The sequence below is a fragment of the Cetorhinus maximus genome, chromosome 36, assembly GCF_964194155.1.
Source record: "Cetorhinus maximus chromosome 36, sCetMax3.hap1.1, whole genome shotgun sequence".
NCBI lineage: Eukaryota > Metazoa > Chordata > Chondrichthyes > Lamniformes > Cetorhinidae > Cetorhinus > Cetorhinus maximus.
This window is the reverse complement of record NC_135914.1, coordinates 4,108,506-4,123,852: the sequence shown is the minus strand read 5'-3', so window position 1 is coordinate 4,123,852 and position 15,347 is coordinate 4,108,506. Positions and strand designations below refer to the sequence as shown.

The window sequence follows — 15,347 nt, the reverse complement described above, 5'->3', positions numbered from 1 at the left end:
AAGAGGCACGGAGTTTGGCTGCGGGCGGGGAGGAGACGCAATAGGGCCACAGGAGGAACGGCAGATAGAGAGAGAAAACAAACAGCAGGTTCGAGGCACCGATCTAACAGCAGAACCATTAGGTAACAGAATCCAGGGGTCTACTCCGGGCCTGCTCGTCCCACACACTCAGCCTCTATTCACAGCCTGTGTGGAGGACGCCACCTGGGCTAGGACACACCACATCCCTCCCTGCCATTCCTTGATGTTTCTTCTATTCACTCTATTCCGTTCCCGATAACAGGCAAGGCAGGAGGCAGTGCTGATTCCTGTACATAATACATAGAATTCACAGCACAGAAACAGGCCATTCGGCCCGTCTGCTCCCCCCCCCCCCCCACCATCATCAACATATCCTTCTATTCCTTTCTCCCTCGTGTGTTTATCCAGCTTCCACCTTAAATGCATCTCCCCTATTTCACGGCCTATAAGGTTCTGATAGGCTGTTTCCCACCCACCCCCCCACCCCCAAGCTGGAGAGTCTACAACACGGGGTCACAGTCACAGGATAAGGGGGCGGCCATTTTAGTTTAAGACAAGGAGAAATTTCTTCACTCAGAGGGCAGTGCATCTTTGGAATTCTCTACCCCACAGAGCTGCGGATGCTCAGTTGTTGGGTAGGTTGAAGATGGACCTCGAGAGATTTTTTGAATCCTATGGGGAAACAAGGGAGAGGGGCTGTCACGGGGACAATGGGCCGAATTGCCTCCTCCTGCGCTGCAGCCACTCTGATTCTATACTGTCCGTCATTAGGGCTGGAAAGCGGAGACGAGGTCAAGTTCAGCCACCATCTCACGGAATGGAAGGACAGGCTGGAGGGGCTTCCTCCAGCTCGAGCGGCGAACGTCACATTCCCGTCGCTCGGAGTTAGAACGGAGCCTCGAGAGCTGGAGTTTCTCATCCTCTTCCCCCCCACCCCAGGCCTGAATTTTCCAACGCAGCAAATCAAGTGGAACAAGGAGCTCACCGCATGGCAGAGCACAAGTGTGTCCGGTCATTGCAGGGTGGCCCAGGGTGCCTCTGGAAGGACGAGAGAGAGCGAGAGAGAGAGACAGAGAGAGAGAGAGAGAGAGAGACAGAGAGAGAGAGAGTGAGGGAGGGAGGAGAAAGGAGAGAGGGAGAAGAGAGAGAGAGAGGGAGGAGAGAGAGAGAGAGAGGGAGGAGAGAGAGAGAGAGAGAGAGGGGGAGGAGAGAGAGAGGGAGGAGAGAGAGAGAGAGGGAGGAGAGAGAGAGAGAGGGAGGAGAGAGAGAGAGAGGGAGGAGAGAGAGAGAGGGAGGAAGGAAGAGAGAGAGAGGGAGGAAGGAAGAGAGAGAGAGGGAGGGAGGAAGAGAGAGAGAGGGAGGAGAGAGGAGAGAGGGAGGAGAGAGAGAGAGAGAGGGAGGAGAGAGAGAGAGAGAGAGAGGGGGAGGAGAGAGAGAGGGAGGAGAGAGAGAGAGAGGGAGGAGAGAGAGAGAGAGGGAGGAGAGAGAGAGAGAGGGAGGAGAGAGAGAGAGGGAGGAAGGAAGAGAGAGAGAGGGAGGAAGGAAGAGAGAGAGAGGGAGGGAGGAAGAGAGAGAGAGGGAGGAGAGAGGAGAGAGGGAGGAGGAGAGAGGAGAGAGGGAGGAGGAGAGAGGAGAGAGAGAGGGGGGAGAGAGGAGAGAGGGAGGAGGAGAGAGGAGAGAGAGAGGGAGGGGGGAGAGAGGAGAGAGAGAGATGGGGAGGAGAGAGGAGAGAGAGAGAGGGGGAGGAGAGAGGAGAGAGAGAGAGGGGGAGGAGAGAGGAGAGAGAGAGAGGGGGAGGAGAGAGGAGAGAGAGAGGCAGGAGAGAGGAGAGAGGGAGGAGAGAGGAGAGAGAGAGAGGGGGAGGAGAGAGAGAGAGAGAGAAATGTGGACGACACTTCCTCCACTCACCCCAGTTACTTCCACCTGCTATGTCTCCTAGCGCACCAGGGTAGCCCTGCCTGTATAACAGATTACAGGGTGCAGGCAAGAACAGCCCGGGTTAACTCACCCCTAGCTGCGTCTTAGCCCTTTCCAGGAGCTCAGCTAAAATGGAATCCAATTCCTCTCCTGGACTCCATTCCACTGGGTTAAGAGATTTCATTGCATCCCATTTAGCCCCAGGGTTGGACACCCTGTGTAAGTAATGAATCACAGAATGATGCAGCACAGAGGGAGGCCATTCGTCCCATCATGCCTGTGCCGGCTCTTTGCAGGAACTACCCAATTGGTCCCAATATCTCCGCTCTTTCCACAGCCCTTGCCCATTTTGTCCCCCTTCAAGTATTTGTCCGAATCCCCCCTTCTGAAAGTTCCTTTTGAATCTGCTTCCGCCGCCCTTTCAGGCGGGGCCATCCAGATCACAGCAACTCGCCGCGCCAAAAGAGGAAAGAGGGGTGCGCTCTGATTGGGCGGGGGGGGTCAGAGACGAGTCGCTGGGGCTTCCCTCGGCGCTGGTCGCCCAGGGTCTGGCAGAATCGGAGTAAAGCACAAAGCGAGCGCAAAGGTTTCGAGCAGTTCAACCTTCGGTTCTGCATCGTGAGCCAGCTGTGCCAGGAGCACCACCAGCCGCGTGGGATGGAGGGTGAGGCACGGTCCCCAGCGTTCACAGCGGCGGCCGCTATTCACACGGAGGCCGTCACTGCCCCACCAGCCCCTGCAGCTCCCTGAACTGCTATCAGGGCCCCGAAAACCTGGGGGGCGCAAAATCGCTTAAAGAACCCAAAAGCCTAACCAGGACATTCAATTGGGATTGCTGCAACCAGGAGTTATTTTTGTTAAATATCTTTTAAAAAAAAAAGCCTGCTTTAAGTTTTTGCACACACCCCCCCCATAAGTAATTCACTCACAGCAGGGGGGAGAGGGTCTCGTGGCGGAGGTGGGTGACATCCCTGCCTCTGGACCAGAAGCTCTGGGCCCCAAGTCCCACCCCAGGATTTGATGGTCACCACTGTGAACAACATGATCAAGTAGCGACCTACAAATCCTTCCGATACGCCCGATGGCAGGCGAGGGGTGGGGCGGTTTCCTGTTCAGCCATACTGGAGAAGGCAACGGCAAACCACCGCAGTGTTTCGATAGAAGCAAAACACCGCGGATGCTGAAAATCGGAAACAAAAACAGAAAATGCCGGAAAAGCTCAGCAGGTCCGACAGCGTCTGTGGAGGGAGAAACCTCTTCAGCTCTGACGAAGGGTCATACGTCGAAACGTTGACTCTGTTTCTCGCTCCATAGATGCTGACAGACCCGCTGAGTTTTTCCAGCATTTTCTGTTTTTGTCACCGCGGTATGTTGCCCAGCGTAAGCATGGACCAATCTGTGGTCGCCAACACCCTCTTAGACCATGGTACCCAGGAGGTACCAGGAGAGGGAGAATTCACTCACACAGCTCTTTCAGCTTGTGACAAATGGCAATTTTCGAAATTTATGTTAATGCGTGTGCGCTCTGGACAGTATAAGCCACTATCTGATGTATTGAACGCGACTATAAGAATCAAAGAAGCCCAAAGGCAGCGCTGAGAGAGACAAGGCACTGTTGGTAGGACACAGGCAGCTAAGCTGGGCTTTGTTAGAGCTGCTTAAAACGAGGAGAAGCTTCCACAAGGCGAGCTGGGGAGGCCAACTCTCCCCCCCGCCAACTCCCGATTGGTGAACTGTCATTCAGGCGGCACCAATAAAAGAGCAGAGCAAGAGGGCGGGTGGGACACAGGTAAGCCTGCCAGAAACAGTGATGGCAGCAGGATTCATATTCACCTTTATAAGACAAGAATAATTGTCACTCGGTGTGGGGGTGAGAAGACTTCAGAAATGGGGGCATTGCCCTTTCAGAGAATGAGCCACGGTCCAATGGGACAATTATCCACCCCTCCCAACAACTCCCCCATGGCTGTGCCTTGAAGTTTTATCACTAAACCCTGCTTATCTGGTGATTGGCTCCTTGCCGTTTGCCAAGTGCAAACTGGCTGCCCTGTTTCTCTACCTGACAACCCCCGTGACCTACACTTCATCGCGTACTGTACTTCATTGGCTATAAAGGTGCTTTGGGACATCCAGAGGTCTGGAAAGGCATTATAAATGATGGTGGGGGTGGTACGGCGGCAGCGTTTATGTTACAGGGTTAGTAATCCAGAGGGCTGGACCCTGATGATCCAGAGGCATGGGTTCAAGTCCCACCAGGGCAGCTGAAATTCTGTTCATGAAATAAATCTGGAAAAAAGCCAGTCTCAGTAATGGAGACCACAAGACTTATCATGGATTGTTGCTGAAACCCCACCCGGTTCACGAATGCCCCTTTAGGGAAGGAAATCTGCCATCCTTACCCGGTCTGGCCTACGTGTGACTCCAGACCCACAGCAACGTGGTTCAATCTTAACTGCCCCCCTGAAACGGCTGAGCGAGATACTCAGTTGTATTCGAGGCAGCTCACTGTCACCTTCTGAAGAGGCTGGTAGAGAAGGGCAATAAAATGCTGGCCTTGCCTGCGACGCTCACATCGCATGTACTAATCAAAGAAATATACAAATAAATATAAAATAAACAAATATAAAAACCTATGTTCCTACCGAAGTAGTGATTCCTGGCTTGTGAAAGAACGTGGGGGACGTGGTACAGTGAGGACGCAGGGAGTTAAGAAGCTAGTGCTGGACAGGAGATCCGGAGCTCAAGGAGAGCAGAGTGCTCAGAGTAATGATCACAGCAGCACTGTCTAAATCAAGAGGCGGCTGAGAAGGTTAGGGGCGAGGGAGAGGCTGTCCACCAGCTGTTGTACGATTCTGTCCGATCCCCCACTCACACTGGAGGTAATGGCAGCAATGTGAAGCTGATGAATATCAGACAAGAAGAGTGTTATAATCTTTAGGGATGACCGACCTAAACGGAGTTGGTGTATTTGGCGACCACTTTCGTGCCTCTGGAGGCCGTGCGTTTGGTCAGTTCCTCTGAGGCGGACAGCACTCTGGATCTCCCTGGCCGAGATGGTGTGGGCGCTTGTTGTAGTGAATGAGGTGCGAAGCCTCGGAGGCGATGTGCTTGAAAATGTCATAGAAACCAGGAGGAGTAGGCCATTCGGCCCTTCGAGCCTGCTCCGCCATTCATTATGATCATGGCTGATCATCCAACTCAATAGCCTGCACCCGCTTTCTCCCCATACCCTTTGACCCCTTTCGCCCCAAGAGCTATATCTAACTCCTTCTTGAAAACATACAATGTTTTGGTCTCAACTACTTTCTGTGGTAACGAATTCCACAGGCTCACAACTCTCTGGGTGAAGAAATTTCTCCTCATCCCAGTCCTAAATGGTCTACCCCGTATCCTCAGACTGTGACCCCTGGTTCTGGACTCCCCCACCATCAGGAACATCCTTCCTGCATCTACCTTGTCTAGTCCTGTTAGAATTTTATAGGTTTCTGTGAGATCCCCCCTCATTCTTCTGAACTCCAGCGAACATAATCCTAATCGACTCAATCCCTCCTCATATGTCAGTCCCGCCATCCCAGGAATCAGTCGGGTAAACCTTCGCTGCACCCCTCTATAGCAAGAACATCCTTCCTCAGATAAGGAGACCAAAACTGCACACAATATTCCAGGTGTGGTCTCACCAAGGCCCTGTACAATTGCAGCAAGACATCCCTGTTCCTGTACTCGAATCCTCTGGCTATGAAGGCCAACATACCATTTGCTTTCTTTACCGCCTGCTGCACCTGCATGCTTACCTTTAGCAACTGGTGTACAAGGACACCCAGGTCTCGTTGCACATTCCCCTCTCTCAATTTATAGCCATTCAGATAATAACCTGCCTTCCTGTTTTTGCTACCAAAATGGATAACCTCACATTTATCCACATCTGCCATGCATTTGCCCACTCACTCAGCTTGTCCAAATTACACTGAAGCAGCTCTGCATCCTCCTCACAGCTCACCCTCCCACCCAAATTTGGAGATATTACATTTAGTTCCCTCATCTAAATCATTAATATATATTGTGAATAACTGGGGTCCCAGGACCGATCCCTGCGGTACCCCACTAATCACTGCCTGCCATTCGGAAAAAGACCTGTTTATTCCTACTTTTTGGTTCCTGTCTGCCAACCAGTTTTCTATCCATTTCAATACACTACCCCCAATCCCATGCGCTTTAATTTTACATGCCAATCTCTCATGTGGGACTTTGTCAAAAGCCTTCTGAAAGTCCAAGTAAACCACATCCACTGGCTCCCCTTCATCAACTCTACTAGTTACATCCTCGAAAAATTCCAGTAGATTTGTCAAGCATGATTTCCCTTTCATAAATCCATGCTGACTCTGTCCGATTCTGCCACTGTTTTCCACGTGCTCAGTTATTAAATCTTTTATAACGGAGTCTAGAATTTTCCCCACTACCGACGTCAGGCTGCCTGGTCTATAATTCCCTGTTTGCTCTCTGCCTCTCTTTTTAAATAGTGGGGTTACATTAGCTACCCCCCAATCTGTAGGAACTGTTCCAGAGACTATAGAATCTCGGAAGATGACCACCAATGCATCCACTATTTCTAGGGCCACTTCCTTAAATACTCTGGGATGGAGATTATCAGGCCCCGGGGATTTATCGGCCTTCAATCCCATCAATTTCCCCAACACCATTTCCCTACTAAGACTGATTTCTTTCAGTTCCTCCCTCTCACTAAACCCTGTGGTTCCCCAACATTTCTGGTTTGTTATTTGTGAACTCCTTTGTGAAGACAGAACCAAAGTATGTATTTAGTTGGTCAGCCATTTCTTTGTTCCCCTATTATAAATTCCCGTTTCTGACTGTAAGGGACTTACATTTCTCTTTACCAATCTTTTTCTCTTCACGTACCTATAGAAGCTTTTACAGTCAGTTTTTATGATCCCTGCAAGCTTACTCTCGTACTCTATTTTCCCCTTCTTAATCAATCCCTTGGTCCTCCTTTGCTGAATTCTAAACTGCTCCCAATCCTCAGGTCTGTTGTTTTTTCTGGCCAATTTGTATGCCTCTTCCTTGCATCTAACACTATCTCTAATTTCCCTTGTAAGCCATGGTTTGGCCACCTTTCCTGTTTTACTTTTTGTCAAAACGAAGGAGCTCATGACCTCGGACGAGATCCTGGTGGAAGGGTGGACCTGGAGCAGCCCCCTGTACGCGTCAGTGGAATAGCTCTGCTTGCAGGATTTCCCCCACTCCTTGGCGAGTTTAGTCAGCGGCTGCTTCGACGTTTTGCCCTTAGCTGCAGCCCCCACCTCGGGCGTGCCATTCGGATTGGACCAACTCAAGTCGAACATCGTGGCAAAACAAAAAACAGGTGAAGCCGATTGGCTTTTTAGAGAAAAAAAAAGAGTAGGCCATTCGGCCCCTTGAAACTGCTCCGCCAGTCAATAAAACCCTCCACCCAACTCTTTGTTCCCTTAAGTGTCCAAAAGATCTCTCGATCTCCACCTTGAATCTGCTCAACGACTGAGCACCCACAGATCTCTGGGGTAGAGAATTCCAAAGATTCACCACCCTCCTGAGTGAACAAATTTCTCCTTGTCTCAGTCCTAAATGGCCAAGCTCTTAATCCTGAGGCCGTGACTCCCGTGTTCAAGACTCTCCAGCCGGCGGGGGGGGGGGGGTGGGGGGAGACACGACAGCCTCTCCGCATCGATCCTGTCAGACCCTCTCACCATTGTACATGTTCCAATGCGATTACCTGTACAAGCACCAACGTATGGATTCTGTTGCACTATTACCGTGCAGCCTCACTGCCAGAGTTGCTGCTTCACCCCTGGCAGGCTGACATTTCCCCACGATCTCCCATTCCCCGACCAACCTCAAAGCACCCGAACTGACGCCGCGAGACAGTTTTGGTCGGGGTCCTTAGTTTAAAATCGGGTGGGGAAGAGAACGGGGAGAAGCAGAAACCATCCCACGTGTCAAGACATAACCAACAGCCTGACAAAACGAGAAACTGCCCCGAGTATCACCACCCCATTCCTGGTTGCTTTCAACCCACGCTCCAATGTGTGCACAGCAAGCTCCCACAGACAGCAGGGTGAGAAGTGACCCAAATGGTCCTTTTTTAAAAAAAAGCAAGTGATGTCGGTTGAGGAATAAATATTGAGCTGGGACACCAGGGAGAATTCTCCCTCTGGCCCACTTCTTCCAGTTGTGGCTGCGGGGTCTTTTACATCGGCCGAGCGGGTAGATGGGGGTCCTCGTTTAACATCCCATCCGACAGTGTAGTGCTCCCTCCAGCACGTGCCTCTTTGGCGCAGCTACCGATCAGTCTCTAGGCCCATTTTTGATTCCCCCCCCCACCAGCACTTCTTTCCCTCCCCACTTCGAGCGTTTCAAGGCTTTGTGCTGATGATTCAGAGGCACTCACCGAGCTGCAGCTGTCCCCGACAGATTGACACAACAGCGTGCTTTACAGCAGCGCAGAGTCAAAAGTCAAGAGAGGGATGTCGAGCCAGGGAACAGAACGCCCCAGGCTGTCGATGTAACCCTGGCAGCTAACTCTCGTCGCCAATTAACGTTACAGCCTGCCGGCGAGCTCGCGAGATGCGTAACCCTGGGTCCCAGGAGGAGGAGACACAATCTCCCCCCCCAGCAACAAAAAACCCTCAGCTTGGGACACAATTAACTGACGGTATTATTCAGGCTCTGCCAGCCAAAAGCTTTCATTACCTCGATTTCTCATTTCTGGATTCGTAACTTGATTTTTTTTCCTCCTCAAATTTAAAAGACCAAAGAGCTTAGTCCTTTTTGAATCAAGAGGTCTCCTCAGTTTAGGCAGTGCTTTTTTAAAAAAATTCATTTGCTGGATGTGGGCATCGCTGTCTAGGCCAGCATTTATTACCATCTAATTGCCTTTGTTCAGAGGGGCAGTTAAAGAGTCGACCACATGGGCTGTGGGTTTCGAGTCACATGTAGGCCAGACCGGGTAAGGCCGGCAGATTTCCCTTCCCCAAAGGGACAAGATTGAAGCAGCTGGGTTTTTATTGGAACAATACTCAATTTGGGTCAAACATACTCTAGGCTCCAAGCACTGAGCTGCGATTACCTGACGATATCTCCCGTCGCTGACAGGTAAATCTTTGTACAGAGTGGCAATTTCACCAGCTCAACTTAGTCAAAAAGATTCAGAGAAGCCGGGATTGTTCTCCTTTAAGAGCGGAGAAGCTTAAGGAGGAGGTTTAATCAAAATTGTGAAGGGGTTTGGATAGAGTAAAGGAAGAGACACTGTTACTACTGACAGGAGGGTCGGTAACCAGAGGGGACACAGATTGAAGAGAATCGGGAAAAGAACCAGAGGGGGAGACGAGGGGAATTTTTGTTTTTTTTAAACACAGCGAGTTGTTGTGATCTGGAAGGCGCTGCCTGAAAGGGCAGTGGAAGCAGATTCAATAGGAACTTTCAAAAAGGGGGGAATTGGGTAAATACTTGAAAGGATTAAAAAAAAATAGGGCTATGGGGGAGAGAGTTGGGGGAGGCGTGGGCCTAATTGGATTGATCTTTCAATGAACCAGTACAGGCACGATGGGCTGAATGGACTCCTCTTCCTGTGCTTTAGGATTCTGCGCTTCAAGAGGTGAAGGGATTTTCTCTGCGAAAATCGTCTCTCCTTCCTTATTATACTCTCGCAGAGAAATGGTTGTGGGGGTACCCAGCAGCCCTCTGCTCTCCACACGCCAGGGTAGTGTGGCAGCCAGTTTCTCAACCACGAGGGTTACACCGAGAGCCCAGGTGAACTGCAGCTTAACCCTAATGCCCTCCCGGCAGAGATTAGCCCAGACTGGAGAGTCACATCAGGAATCTTCCCAGTCTGTGAATTTTCCCAGCAATCCTAATGTGAAACATAAAGGGTGAACCAACATTAGCACCCCCCTACCACCCCGATCTACACTGGCACAACACATTTATTTTAACTACTCAAAATTGCTTTCAAATCCCTCCCCGTCTCTCTAAACTCCTCCAGCCCTCCGAGATCTCTGCGCTCCTCCAATTCCGGCCTCTCACGCATCCCCCACCCCGATTCCCATCGCTCCACCATTGGTGGCCATGCCTTCAGCTGCCTGGGGCCCTAAGCTCTGGAATTCCCTCCCTAAACCTCTCCACCTATCTCTCTCTCCTCCTTTAAGATGTCTTTGACCAAGCTTTTGGTCACCTGTTTCTAATATCTCATTTTGTTTTATAATGCGCCTGTGAAGTGTCTTGGGTTTTATTGTTTTACAGGTGTGATATAATTAACATAAACACTATTGTAAAATATCTGCATTAACACTTAACCGATTTTTACACAGCGAGTTGTGGTGATCTGGAAGGCGCTGCCTGAAAGGGCGGTGGAAGCAGATTCGATAGGAACTTTCAAAAGGGGGAATTGGAAGGGGAAAAATTTGCAGGACTATGGAGGAAAGAGCAGGGTGGAGAGTGGGACTAATCTTCCAAAGAACCAGAGCAGGCTGAAGGGATGTACAATAATCTTTCAGTGCCATATCATTCTGTGATAAGTTATTTAAATTAATCTTCTCCCTGCTGTATTTTAGGGGCTTGGGTTAGTCGGTAGCACTCTTGACTCAGGAGCTAATGAGTTCATGTCCCCCCCTCCAGAGACATGGAGTCCATAATCCAGTGCGCTATTGAGGGAGTGCTGCAGTGCTAGAAGTGCCCTCTCAGGATGGATGTTGACAATCCCACAGTAACAACTGGAAGAGCAGCAGGCGAGTCCTGACCAACATTCCTCCCTTAATCAGCACCACGTATGAAGCCAGATGGACTGGTCCCGATTGCAGTTTGTGGCACTAGTTTTGAGAATTATGACACTGAAGCACTTTGAGATGTTGTGCAACCTTGAAAAACCCCATATAAATGCAACAGCTTGCATTTATATAGCACCTTTAAATGTAGTGAAACATCCAAAGGCACTTCATAGGAGCGGTATTAGACAAAATCATACATTGAGAAACACAAGGAGATATTAGGGACAGGTGGCCAAGAGAGTGAGAGTGAGAGAGAGAAAGAGAGGCCATGAAGTTTATAGACAGAAATCCAGAGCTCAGGGCCCCAGGCAGCTGAAGGCATGGCCGCCAATGGTGGAGCGATGGGAATCGGGGGATGCGCAAGAGGCCGGAATTGGAGGAGCACAGAGGTCTCACAGGGATGTAGGGGCTGGAGGATGTTACAGAGATAGGGGGGGGCTGGAGGAGGTTACAGAGATGGAGGAGGTGTAGAGGCTGGAGGAGGTTACAGAGATATGGGAGTGTTGCAGGGGCTGGAAGAGGTTTCAGAGATAGGGGAGTGTTGCAGGGGCTGGAGGAGGTTCCAGAGATAGGGGGGTGTTGCAGGGGCTGGAGGAGGTTCCAGAGATTGGGGATATTGCAGGGGCTGGAGGAGGTTACAGAGATAGGGGAGTGTTGCAGGGGCTGGAGGAGGTTACAGAGATAGGGGAGTGTTGCAGGGGCTGGAGGAGGTTACAGCGATAGAGGGGTTTTGCAGGGGCTGGAGGAGGTTTCAGAGATAGGGAGGTGTTGCAGGGGATGGAGGAGGTTTCAGAGATAGGGGGGTGTTGCAGGGGCTGGAGGAGGTTCCAGAGATAGGGGGGTGTTGCAGGGGCTGGAGGATGTTACAGAGATAGGGAGGTGTTGCAGGGGCTGGAGGAGGTTCCAGAGATAGGGGGGTGTTACAGGGGCTGGAGGAGGTTCCAGAGATTGGGGGGTGTTACAGGGGCTGGAGGAGGTTCCAGAGATTGGGGGGTGTTACAGGGGCTGGAGGAGGTTCCAGAGATTGGGGGGTGTTCCAGGGGCTGGAGGATTTTACAGAGATAGGGAGGTGTTGCAAGGGCTGGAAGAGGTTAGAGATAGGGGGGTGTTGCAGGGGCTGGAGGAGGTTACAGAGATAGGGGGTGTTGCAGGGGCTGGAGGAGGTGTTGCAGGGGCTGGAGAAAGTTCCAGAGATAGAGGGGTGTTGCAGGGGCTGGAGGAGGTTCCAGAGATAGGGAGGGGTGTAGGGGCTGGAGGAGGTTCCAGAGATAGGGAGGTGTGTCAGGGCTGGAGGAGGTTACAGAGATAGGGAGGTGTGTAGGGGGCTGAAGGAGGCTACAGAGATAGGGAGGTTCTGAAGGGTCTTGGGGGAGTTGAGAGATCGGGAAGGGTGCAAGAAGGGATTTGCAATCAGGAATGATAATTTCAAAATCAAGCTGTTGCCAGACCAGGAGGCAGTGTAGGTCAGTGAGCACAGGGACTGATGGGTGTGAGTTCTGAAGATATGGAGAGGGTGGGGGCAGCAGAGGTTTGGATGAGGGGAGAGTTGGAATAATCAGAGCCTAGAGGTAACAAAGGTATGGGATGAGGATTTCAGCAGCAGATGAGCAGAGGCTATTCTATGCTTTCTCAGTTCCCTCCACTTCAGCTGATAAGAATAAAAACACTCCAAGGGGTGGGGGTGTAAGGTTACATTTTCCCCTGACCCGCCCGCGCAGCAGAGCCCACCCACACGACGCCCGCCAACCATAAGATCGAGTGCCAATTTCTCGCTCCTGACGCCCGCCCGCCCCGCGTCCGTCGCCGCCGCGCTGATGGACGTCGGCGCCCGACCAATCACGGAGCGAGGTCCGCCCCGGCCGCGGAGGCTTCCGCCACTCAGAGGCGGCCCCGAGGAGCAGTGGGCGGGACCTGGGGGGTGATACGAAGCCCGCCCCCTTCGCTCGGCGTCTCCAAATCCAATATAAAAAAGGACGTGAAGGAAGTTAAAATCGCCTCTAATTACTATTAAAATACACACAGGAATCCGTTATTAACGGAGCGAAAGAAGTAAGTTTTTTTTCCTTTAAACGCAGTTTATATTCACCTGCTTTTCTTCGCCGGTTTCCTCCGCTTGCGTTTCCAGCTCGCGATTCTCCGACATGCTGAAGGCGATTCAATTCGTTTTTTTTAAATTTTCTTTAATCCAACCGATCCGCGATAACTTAAACCTTTCGATGAGTTCAGGGGAAGAAATTTGAAGGGATAAAAAGGCAAGTTTGGAGACGGACGATGCCGAGCTCCCGCCGCTTGCTGACCGACCACCCAAGATGGCCGACGCTGTCACTCGCCCAGCCCGGCGCAACCGAACCCCTGCTGACGCCCGCCCGCCCGCTGATGGACAGCCGGGGCGGCCAATCAGGCGCCGCGGCCTCGGCGGGCTGCCTCGACCGACGGGCCAATCGCCTGGCGAGGGGGCGGGGGGCGGGGCCTTTCCTTCCCTCCATCATGTTTGATTGACCTGCAGCAACACTGCGGCAATTCATGAGGGGGGGAGGGGCGGGGCCAAGGTGGTGGGATAGGCATGGAGGACTTCCCAGTGGGCATTCCCCAGCCCACACTATTATTTTCGCCTACTAACCCAATGAAGAATTTCAGGGGATTTTTTTTCAACAAGCCCCCTTTTCGTTTGCAAGTGACATTCGCGCCACACGAGTGCCGGGCAATGACCATCTCCAACAAGAGAATCTAACCATCGCCCCTTGATGTTCAATGGCATTACCATCGCTGAATCGCCCACTTTCAACATCCTGGGGGTTACCATTGACCAGAAACTGAACTGGACCGGCCATATAAATAGTGGCTTAGACGAGCAGGTCAGAGGCTGGGAATCCTGCGGAGAGTAACTCATCTCCTGACTCCCCAAAGTCAGTCCGCCATCTACAAGTCAGGGGTGTGATGGAATACTCTCCACTTGCCCGGATGAGTGCAACTCCAACAACACTGAAGAAGCTCGACACCATCCAGGACAAAGCAGCCCCACTTGATTGGCACCCCATCCACCACCTTTCAACATTCACTCCCTCCACCACTGACCCACAGTGTGTGCCATTATAAGATGCACTGCAGGAATTCACCAAGGCTCCTTCGACAGCCCCCTTCCAAACCCGCAACTTCTACCACCTGGAAGGACAAGGGCAGCAGACACATGGGGAACACCGCCACCTGCAAGTTCCCCTCCGAGCCACTCACCATCCTGACTTGGAAATATATCGGCCGTTCCCTGGGTCAAAATCCTGGAACTCCCTCCCTAACGGCACTGTGGGTGCTCCTACAACACATGGACTGCAGCGGTTCCAAGAGGGCAGCTCACCAACCCCTTCGCAAGGGCAATTAGGGATGGGAAACAAATGCTGGCCTAGCCAGCGACACTCACATCCCATGAAAGAATTTTAAAGAACTGCTATTTCCAATCACAGATGATTACAGCACAGAAGAATGCCATTCGGCCCGTCGTATCTGTGCTGGCTCTCTGCTTGCGCAACTCAGCTGGTTCCACTCCCCTGTCCTTTTCCCCGTACCCCTGCCAATATTTCCTCCTCAGACATTCCCTTTGAAAGCTGAATTTCAATCCCCCTCCAACACACTTCCAGGCAGTGCATTCCAGGCCCTGACTGCTCACATTGTGGAAAAGGTTTTCCTCATGCCGCCTCTACTTCTTTTGACATTGGTCTTAATTTGGTGTCCTCTGGTTCTTGTCCCTTCAGTTAATGGCAGCGGTTTCTCCCTATCTCCTCTGTCCAGGCCCCCTCCTGATTTTGAACACCCCTATCAAATCTCTCCTCCCAACCTTCTCTCCTCCAAGGAGGGCAGCCCCAGCTTCCCCAATCTATCCACGTAACTGAAGTCTCTCATCCCTGAAGCCGTTCTCGTGAATCTTTTCCGCGCTCTCTCCAATACCTTCTCACCCTTCCTAAAGTCCGGCGCCCAGAAGTGGCACAATACTCCATATCCGAAGACTTGTGTTTCTAGAAAAGAACCAATGGTGACATGAAGGTGAACTTTTTCATGCAGCGAGTGGAATGCGCTGCCTGGGAGTGTGATGAAACCCTCAGTCAAGGCTTTCAACAGAGAATTGGATCGTTAGCTGAGGAGAAAGAATTGGCAAGGCCACGGGGAAAGGATGGGGAATCGATGCAAGCTATGTTGCTCTTGTGGAGAGCTGCTCCAGACACAGACCCTTGCCCCTCTTTCCTCGTAGCTCATCACATCTTCTCCACCTTCTATCATTTATCCAATTCCCCTTTTGAAAGTTCCTATTGAATCTGCTTCCACCGCCCTTTCAGGCAGCGCCTTCCAGATCACAACAACTCGCGTTTGATGAGATATCAGTAAATGTAGCTGAGGTACAGGTCAGCCATGATCTAACTGAATAGCAGAACGGGAGCCATGGGCTCAATGGCCTACCTTCCTTGAATTCCTTTGTCAATTATCTTAAATCTGTGTCCTCTGGTTACTAAATCTCCTGCAAGTACCTACTCTGTCATAACTTGATCACTCTTATTAAATCTCCCCCTTAACCTTCTCCGCTCTAAAGAGAACAATCCCAGCTTCTCC

At 51.4% G+C, this 15,347-nt stretch overlaps 1 protein-coding gene across 2 annotated transcripts in view; it reads right to left on the bottom strand.

The window, feature by feature from the left end:
- The window catches only part of LOC144672236 (alpha-endosulfine-like), a 30,095-nt gene extending 17,014 nt beyond the window's left edge, over window positions 1–13,081 (bottom strand). For both annotated transcript variants that reach the window (XM_078534075.1, XM_078534076.1), the window contains exon 1: window positions 12,838–13,081. In XM_078534075.1, coding sequence (XP_078390201.1) covers window positions 12,838–12,894 — 57 coding nt within the window. In that variant the 5' untranslated portion in view covers window positions 12,895–13,081. The remainder of the gene's footprint in view (window positions 1–12,837) is intronic.
- Between the last annotated feature and the right edge of the window lie 2,266 nt (window positions 13,082–15,347).